Source organism: Ricinus communis, chromosome 4 (assembly GCF_019578655.1).
Source record: "Ricinus communis isolate WT05 ecotype wild-type chromosome 4, ASM1957865v1, whole genome shotgun sequence".
In the NCBI taxonomy this organism is placed as follows: Eukaryota; Viridiplantae; Streptophyta; class Magnoliopsida; order Malpighiales; family Euphorbiaceae; genus Ricinus; species Ricinus communis.
Window position 1 is genome coordinate 28,854,940 of NC_063259.1, and position 9,932 is coordinate 28,864,871.

The 9,932-nt window shown below is 33.9% G+C and overlaps 1 protein-coding gene across 2 annotated transcripts; it reads right to left on the reverse strand.

Moving 5' to 3' along the window:
* Nucleotides 1-1,276: 1,276 nt before the first annotated feature.
* Nucleotides 1,277-9,932, reverse strand: LOC8289655 (protein ARABIDILLO 1). Of its 2 annotated transcripts, none has more exons than XM_002510962.4 (13): nt 9,776-9,932; nt 7,778-9,174; nt 7,381-7,539; nt 7,225-7,305; nt 7,005-7,136; nt 5,904-6,031; nt 5,602-5,689; nt 4,994-5,088; nt 4,387-4,450; nt 2,766-2,941; nt 2,348-2,575; nt 2,066-2,150; nt 1,277-1,922 (listed from the first exon to the last, which is right to left on the reverse strand). In XM_002510962.4, exons 2-13 carry the CDS (start codon nt 9,131-9,133, stop codon nt 1,758-1,760), a joined length of 2,757 nt encoding a protein of 918 aa, XP_002511008.2. In that variant the 5' UTR covers nt 9,134-9,174; nt 9,776-9,932; the 3' UTR covers nt 1,277-1,757. The 2 variants fall into 2 exon arrangements, with proteins under 2 accessions (XP_002511008.2, XP_015581457.2); XM_015725971.3 differs by lacking the exon at nt 9,776-9,932 and adding an exon at nt 9,598-9,751.

A 9,932-nucleotide genomic window follows, 5' to 3' on the forward strand; every position in this document is an offset into this window, starting at 1 on the left:
GTGTAATTTTATAATTTTTTTATTAATTTATTGACTAATAAATTACATTTCTAATTAAACACCAATTCTAATCTTAAAAGATAGAATATTAATTATATTTTAGTATTATATTAACTAATAAATAATTTCTTAATTAGATAATAATACTAATTTTATTCTAGAAAATAGCAGCACATTAATTATATTTTAATATTATATTAACTAATCAATAGTTTCCTAATCAAATAATAATATTAATTATTTCTCAAGAAATAACATATTAATTATATTTTAATATTATATTAATTAATAAACTACTTTTGTAATTAGATAATAATTCTAATATAGATATTAACATCTTAAACTATATTTTTATATTATATTTAATAATAATTTAAATTTTTAATCCTAAAAAACAGTAATATCAATTATATTGATATGTTCATTTATAATATTAAAATTTATTAATAAATAATTTTTATATTATTGGATTAACAAGATTTAGAATTCTAAAAAGGTTAAGGACATTTAAAAATAGTTAATTTGTTGTTAATTTTTAAAATTTTACAAAGCAATATTAAATATTAAAATTTCATTAAATTATATTTATCAACTGGATTTTATAATCAAAATAATAATAACGGCCGTGCAATGCACGAATAAACGACTAGTATTTAAATAATTTTGTGCAATGTGGATGTATTGAATGAAGACACATGTCAAAAAGTGTTACAATATCAACAAAAAAAAAAAGCAAGTTCATGCGTTTATTAGATTAGATCGAAAATTAGAGCGTTAAATTGACTAAATGACCAAAGTTCAAAAGCATAAATTTGTATTTGATCTTTTAATTATTGTCTTATAATATGTATAATTTAAATATAGTGAGATATTGTAATGATAAGGGCTGAAATTAATATGTTAGTTCTGAATTGGTTTATATATTAGCCAATAGAATTAGTAAATTGAGATCACTTGTTAATGAAATCTTGCATATAAATCAACTTCAGACTGTAAAAGAAAATTATCAAATATCATAATACAATAGCGGTTTCTGTTCTCTCCCAAACTCTTTTAATCTTTTATCTCTTTTTTTCGTCTCGGGACATAACAAATATGTACATAATAGCCTAAAAAAATTAAAAGTTACATAAGCAAATACAATTAGAATATCACAATATAGAATTTGTGCCTTACTGGTAAGTGATTTCAAAAGTAATAAAGTCGCTTCGCCTGGTGGTACCTTGAAATTATTCAGGAAGCGGATAAAAAAAAATCTACCAAGAAGAAAATGAAATGTTCTATAATGCATGTTCAAATATAATTTTGATTTATGCGAGTCAATAATGTTAGAGAAAAGTAGATGCTAAAGATAGGGTACTGGAAATACAATAAGAGGAACTCAAAACTGAACATGTACAGAGTTTTTCTCGACTTTCCCTGAACCTTTACATCCAATGCGAGCGAAATAGACCACATGTGATGTAAGGATAACCCTGAATGGAGCTGAATGCAGGCAGGCTGTGGAGTGATCACAAGCCGTCTCCCAATCTCTGAGTGCTTCCAACACTCAATCAGCTAGAGCAATGCTCTGTATCTGCACCTCCACGACTCCCCAAGATTCAACCAAAGTGCTTTTCCACAAAACTTTCATTTCATTTTGTGCTACATCCGAGAATACCTCAATGGAAATCTATAACATGCAAGCAAAAGTTTGAAAATGCTATCAACTGTGGTGGCGATGCGATTCGAAATCATAAAACTATTTCCAGAGCTAGTCACAAATGCTTGTGTTCAAGGTTCCGAAGCACGATCTTTGCAAAAACTTTAGTTTCAATAGGGGCTGATGCCGCCGCTGCCAAAGCTCGTAAGGTCCTTGAGGCTCCTGCATCTTGCAACAGACTTGTGTGGTGAACTGCATGCCGTCCTCCAGGCATGGTAAACTGCATTGATGAAAAATATGTTATTTGCTGTGATAGTTGCCCTTTTCATCAAGTCCAGAAAGAAATCACTTTATGATGCCCATTGTAACATGCACAACAAGAAAAAGGGGAAAGAAAAGGATAAGAGTTAAAGATAGGTTTACCTGGAGAAGAGCAAAAGCAGAACAGGCCTTAAGTATAGAAGAATGATTCCGTAACATGGCAACAAATCTTTTGATTTCTGCCGCACTGAAAAGATACCGAAAAAGGAACAAAGATATAAGGGTGAGGCCAGCAGTGAATAGCCTAAAAGACAGAACTTACGAAGAAGGACAGTGATATAAATTGACTATGAATTAAAGTGTAGCATATTTTATACATGTGCATTCATTGCAAGTTAAACTTCAAAATTTGTATGTATGGAGGAACGGGAACAAAAAGTAAACCTGCATCTCAGAAGGCCAGCTTCTGGTATGCGTGCTGCTTCTGCTACTCGCGTAATAGTAGTTGGGGATGAAGATGCTAGCACCGTGGCAAAAGTTTGTGAAGCAGAAAACGAACGCACAAATGCTTCAACATGCTTCAGGGCTATCCTTTTAACTGTAGCTAAGTTCACACTCTTCAAAACACCCTCTAATGAAGGCCCAGGACCCACTGGTGCAATTTCATCCATTCTGCATATAACAAATTCTCAAAACGTTGGAAAAAGCAGACATGGATCATCATACTTGTGTAACTAAGCCAATTCCCTAGGAAACAGCAGGTTTACCAGTGATGATCTCCAGGTCATGTTAATTAACTAACATGCATGTTTCAGATAGTGTATGATGATCATAATAAAAAAAACATATTGTACATCTTTACCTTCCATCAAACACGTATGCCAATGCCAATGCAGCCATAAAACGTGCCATTTTTGATAGTGATGAAGTACACAGACATACAAGGGCAGGAACTCCTCCATCCTCCACTATGCGAAGTGCATTACCAGGATTAAAAGCCAGATTCCAAAGAGCACCAGCAGCAGTCTCATGGACATCCTGGAAAATTGAGATTTTCCTTATCTAATTCATGTTCAAGTTCCATAGTAATTGTGAAAATTAGTGGAAAGTCCACAATCCTACCAATGTGGAGAACACGTTCACCTAAAACTTACTCATAAAATTGTAAGAACAAATATTGGACAAAGAAAAGACAACTAAAAGTTGATAACTTGTTTGGTCGTCTCTAAAACCCAAAATTAAAACTCAAAATTAAAACTGAAGATCCTTTTGGTTTTTCTCATCCTCTTTTAAAATAACTAGTTTTCTTTTATTCACATTTGTTGTATGTGAATTATAATAATTTCACTTGTTATTATTTACATTATAAAAAAATAAATAATTTAAAAATAATAATTAATATGATTATTTAATTTAATAAATTATATTTTTATTATTTTGAATGTTATAATAAAAATTTTAATTATACTGTTCAATATTCTAAATTTTATTTTTAATCTATATTTTGTTTTACCTTACTTTTCTCTTTATATATAACTATCCCTTATCGCAAAAAAATATTATTATAATAAATTAAATTCTAAGTTACTTTCCATGTTAATATGTCTACATGCTTGTGTTTGTTTTATAATTACTACAATGTATTTATTTAAATCTAATTTCACATAATAACAACTATTCTAATTTATCACAATCAACTTAATAAAAAAGTCATATAAAAATCAAATTAATTATTGTTATATTAGGAATAATATATTTAAAATAAATTATATTTTAGTTGATTAAAATATAAAAATAATCAATCAACTCTTGTATTCTTATGTAGTCTAGTTAGAATCCTTATTTTTTAAGCGTTTTTTATTTTAAACTTTATTTGTTGTGCTGGCTTTACTTTGTTAGACCTCGTGCAAAAGACCATATCAAACAAATACAATACCAAAAGAAACGAAGTAATAAATGCTAATTGATACGTAAGACAAAGTTTACTTAATTTTAAAATGCAAGCAAACCATTACTTGATTTAAACATAAACTAATAATTACGTCTAACTTTATTTAATTGGATGACTTTTATTTTAATTCGATCATATTATCTTATATTTTTAATACACTTCAATATATAATAGCTGTAAAATAGAAATTCTAAAACATTAGGCAGTCTAATGGGGATTAAATTTATCAATTTAATAATATATTGATAAATTAAAATAATTCAAATGACCAACTTAACTCGATTTAATTGAACAATCAATAAGGCCCTTTTAGTAAATATATTTGTTCCCCCCCTTTTCGCATTTTTATACATGTTATGACTATTTGGATTATAGTATCAAAAAAACTTAAAATATTATTCATGAACATTTTAACACAGGTAAATTCCAAGTTTTAATGACTCTGACAAACATTATAAACATTAAAGTAAAAATTCCTGAATTGGAAATGATGATTCTGTTTCATCTGTGTTCAACAAGAAGAGATACTTACTGTAACATCTGAACGTGCTAATACAATAAGTGGAGCTACACCGCCTACTTGTCCAATAGCAACACTAAGCAAATAGGAAACAGATAACACATCAGTAAAAGTAGAACAAATTGTCAACATGCAACTTTTGCCAACCAGGACTGTCGCTAGGGATTATCATCAAATGTACTATACAAATACTAAAGGAAACAAAAGAAAAAGAAAAAAGGCATATAAGGCCAGCTCTTGTATTACAACATTCAGACATTTTTAATTTTTCTTTTTGAGTCTTGATGTCTTGAAGTTGATCATCTTCAGTGCTGAAATCTCTCAAAATTTACTGGTATGGGGAAGTTGATAGAGTCTATAAAATAGAGAGGCACAATCTACATATTTACAATTGCAAGAAAGGAGGCATAACATTTCAAATTCAACCTAATACCAGGATGAAACCGACAGCACACTTATTAGAACGGAAAAAACTGGAAGGCGAGGATCTGTATGTTCAATGCAAAATATTTGAAGGTGAGAATCTCTATGTTCAAAGCAATGAAAACAAAACTGATAATCATCCTTGCGCATACCAGTGCATAAGATGGAAACAGCATAATTAACAAGAAGTTGCTACCTGTTAGCCTCAGACACTGACAGTCCCCAGAGAGCACCTGCAGCCCTTTCTTGAAGACCTTGGGAGGAATTTGAGCAAGATTGCGCAAGAGAGACCTAGATGGCATTATCAAAGTGAACATCAGCTGCTACTTGTGATCGTAAACAACACTCCAAACTATTAAAATTCTTCTGAAAGAAGCATGCATTATAATTTGGAAGTCAAGTCCTGGTAGAACAAAGTGCAATATTGAGAACCTCAATGAGACCAGAATATGCCCATTTTTCACATGCATTCAAAAGCATTTTAATGCAACTGAAAAGAAAAACAGGAAAGAAAAAAGAAAAGAGATGAGCTTTGGATCATTGGAAAAGAAAAAAGAAGAAAAACTCTATGTTTTAAGGATAGAAAGCTTGTAGGACTCAAATTTTCCTGTTACTAATATCCATTCCTACAAAATAATATTCGAGAATCCTCCTATGCAATAATGTGAACATTGGATGCCAATTATGCAAACAAAAAAGGGATAACACGCCGATAGTTAGGATTTGATGCATATAAGGGAAGAATGAAAAATAAAAATGACTAAACAGCTAGAATAAGGTTTTCCATGTCATAGCAACGCCTACCAAGGCCACAATGCCACCAGCTGCTGCTATTGCTTCCCGATTTTTGTCATCAAATGATAAATTCCACAGAGCACCAGCAGCCTCATGCCTAATTACATGAAATTCCAGGAATAATTGCAACAGTAAGCAAAAACTACTAACATTAAATGGTATTGAATTCAATGAAAAATTTACAAAGAAAAAGATAAATGAAACAAGACAGCTAAAGAAGAAAATGAATTTGAATATTATCCAAATAACTGTCAAATAGACAAGATTAGCATATATTCATACTGTTGGTAACAAAAAGGAACATGTCTTACCTTACACCTTCATGTTGAGAACAAGTAAGTTGGACCAATGCTTCTAGTGCACCAGCCTCTTGCCCAACAGCAGCGTTATTGCTATTGCTATCTCCATGAGCAGCCAAATTTGCCAATGCACGGGCAGCCTAGTGAAGAAGAGCAACAGCATCACATAATATAGTTAGGATTCACTTTCAATCTGGTACATACATCGCATGCTATTGATAAGAAAAGACTGTTTATGCACACTTGAAATTTCTAGGGCGTGAGAATTTTACAAGTCCTAAAGAAGTTCCCATCTTAGCATGATTTAGGGGACGGGGGGAGAGAAATGAGGGGATGATGGATCTCGAAAGAACCATTGAATATCAGAAAGGATGTTCTAGGGCAATATTGGCATGACTCAAACGATAAACTCAATAAAGGTTATTGCTTCTACTAGAGTTAGAAGGACAAGAACCTCTAGAAGAAGATAAGTTCATATTCTATTCAGGGAATATAGCCAGTAGGTAATCTAAACCTCAAAGGTGCAGTCTAACTGTAGAAGCATCTCAAAATAGAAAGGGGCTTGATTCTGACCCTATCCATTGATTTCAGAGTGTTCTTTTGGTACAGGATTTGAGTTCTCTGTAAGAATATACATTCCATTTTTCATCTAAGCAAAGCGAAGGTTCCAAGGCTCCTATGTCTTTTCTTGCATCGCCAATGATGATGAATAAGATTGTCAATGTCACTAATGAACCAGCACAGTCAAGGTGGAAAGGCATAAATGTTCGCTTCCTTGAGTTGAGAAGAGTTGGTAAGATGCATGTGGGCTTGGAGTTTTCAAGTCACATAATGGATAAGCATTATTTTAAAGGCCAGGGTTTATGTCAAAGTTTGCATTCATGTCATGATCCCACATGTCCTCTTCCAAGTTTCCAACCTTGCTTTTAGATAATGTGAATGCATAATCCCTCAAACAAGACTTTAAAAATCCTATTTCATTATTGCAAGTGCAAAGCGATGAGAAATCTCAATGAACAACATTTAAAAGACATACAAACATGGGTAACTAATAAGTATAACCAATAAGGATGACTGTCAGCACATGTACATTAAAAGCTCAACTAATACCACCTGCTCTTGAACTCCTTCAAACTTGCAGGATCTAGCAAGCATCACCAGAGCATGGACACCACCTGCCACTGCGACTTCCATGCTGCATTTGTCATCAGCCGCCAAATTTGCCAGCGCCCCAGCTGCACGCTCCTGAGAAGAATCATACAATACACGATTTTCCCTTGAAATACTGAATGTAGGGAGTCATAAGCATAATCTAAATATGCAAGATACATACAACAACTCCATCACTGCTAGACGGCCATTTGAAAATAAGGTCAACCAAAGCTTTTATACCACCAGCTTCAGCGATGGCACCCTGAAAACAATAATGAATTAAATCAGCCAGGGACTTTGGGGTCAACAAATAAAACACTGCTCAAGCATCCACTACCTTGTGCTCTTCTCCAACAGAAAGATTCCATAAGCCCCCAGCAGCCTCTTCAGCAACCAATCTGTTCATTGACCTGGCTAAATTGGCAAGGATCTTAATTCCTCCAATTTCGGCAACAGCCTTTGCTACTTTTGAATCAACAGATAAATTTGCTATAGCCTGAAAGCTCAGCAGAACAGAAACAGGGTGATGTCCGTTTCCAATCACTAAGAAATCAAATTCACATGGTGAGGACCAAATGAGAATCAAGAACAACATGGTAAAAACATAAAACATCTTTCTCATTTGGTTTCAAGTCATTTCCAACATTGTTTTCAAATTATTATCAAGAATTGTAAGAGATTGCATAAAAATGCCAGAATGATTAAACACCGATTCTCAAATAAATGATCCTCACCTTTGCTGCTTCAGACTGAAGTCCCTCTTGACAAGATCTTGCATGGTCCAAAAGCAACTGTATGCCACCATTCTGAACAATTGCCTCGGCCCTTCGAGAATCAATGGTGGCATTTTCATCATCAATGACAACAAAAGTTGCAATTGCAGTAGCTGCTCTTTCTTGCACATCTTCTTCTGAACTTTGCAATAAATGAAGCAATAATTTTGCCCCTTGCTTGAGCCAGAAAACATCAAGCTCCTTTGGATTGTTCTCTGCAATACGTAAAAGTGAATGCGAGAGTACCCATTCAATCCATACGACCTTCTCATCCAAGCTCCTACCCCTGATCTTTAATTTTCTCCAACAAGCAACCGCATTACTCCCATTTTTAGTAGTATCGACAAATAGCGAGGCTACTGCCTTGAAAATATCATTAAAAACAGTCAGTAATATTTTACCCTTACAAACATATACCATGTCATTATCAACTTCAGCTTCAAAAACCGGGCAGTTGAAGGCAAATAAAACTTTTAAGTTTTTGGACAATGACAAAAATTTCCTGACAGAACTCAAACTTATATCTGTTCTCGACACATCTAATCCCACCAACTTGGGTAGGTTACTCCAAACTTGCGAGGCCAAACCCCATTTCACATTTCTTGTTCCAGCAATGGATAGAAATTGAACAGAAGCCAGGTTCCCCAATGCCACTTCATCAACAAAATCTGATTCCATGAATGCAACCTCCAATAGCTGCCCACAGTGCCTAGCCAGAGCATTTATAGCATCTATTCTAACTTCTCTAACACCTGAAAGCTGAAGCCTTTTCAAGTTGGGGCAGCAGAGGGCTACTGCTTTGATGGCATCACTGCTGATTCGTTCACATGCATTTGGCCCGAGTTGGAGACTCTCAAGCATCTCATGCCGTGCTGCTATGACTGAAACTGTAGCATCTGTGATATCCCTACAGAAGTCACCACTGATTTCACGAAGCCCCCTTGCTTGAAGTTGGATTACTGCATCAGCAGACTCTGCCCCACGAAACCTAAGCTTCCGGAGATTTTTGGATCGAGAAGAAAGTGACGCTGCTGCCTCAATATCAAACTTGTGGGACCGCAAGTCGAGTGATTCCCATAAGCAAGGAGAGGAACCTATTAATCTAAATGTTCGACATGTTGATGACAGGCTAGCTTGGTCTCGATAATTCAAATAAGAAAAGAGTTGAATAGCTGTGTCATCAGGCAAGGCTGTCCAATCAAGGTCACTGATAGTTTTCAAATTCAAACATCCACCATCTGAAGTCTCTGAATTGCTGTCCACAATATCCTTATTTTTTTCCAAATGTGACAACTTTCTCCTCACCTTTCGAGTCATATCTCAATCAAACAAGGTCTGAGTTTGTGAGCGCTACAATCCTTCAATTAAGATGTGTACAATTCATCAATCAAACAAGCTCAATTTTTTCAAACAATGCAGACCAATAACAAACATACAACATGTCCATGAAAAGACCAAGCACAACCAAAGAATTCAAACGTTTTCAGACCCTCTAATAAACACCCTTAAATCCATTGATATAGAATTCAAACATGCAACAACAAGCAGGAAAATGTTCAGATACTAAATACCTAACATTGTTCAGAATCTAAAGTTAAAATAAGCAAATATCCAACAACAAGCTCCAATTAAACAATCAACAGAAACCCAGAACTCGAAACTATACAATTCAATCAAACACCAATGCTCAAAGCATAAAGAAGGAAAAATTGTATATAAAAGAAACCAAGCATCACAGGCCACGACCAAAATCTTAAGCCAAAAAAAGTAATGGGTATTACATATATAGTCTCCAATAGTTATTTGAGTCTGCTGAGTTGATCATTACAATACAAGATTAGTGTTTGCTAAATTTCCATATCCTGTTGAATATCAACAAGAGCGTTTTGCTAGAGTGCAATGGCGGTTAAAGTGTAAAAATAAGAAAACAGAGGCGTGAACTTGAAGCCAATTATTTACCTTTGGATCGTTTACATATATACAGAGATAGAAACAAAAGGGTGTTTGAGCAGACAATGAAAGAAAAAGGTTGAAGAAGAAGAATAAGAGCGGTGGATTTGCTTGTGTTGTGTTTGTAACTTGTAAGGCTGAAATATTATTTTAGATATCTCATAAT

Coding starts and splice junctions, on each gene's coding strand:
- LOC8289655 (XM_002510962.4), bottom strand. CDS start 9,133: ATGACTCGAAAGGTGAGGAGAAAGTTGTCACATTTGGAAAAAAATAAG. Junction 7,306..7,380: donor CTGTTGGAGAAGAGCACAAG/GTAGTGGATGCT, acceptor TATTGTTTTCAG/GGTGCCATCGCTGAAGCTGG. Junction 6,032..7,004: donor TTGAAGGAGTTCAAGAGCAG/GTGGTATTAGTT, acceptor CTTCTTCACTAG/GCTGCCCGTGCATTGGCAAA.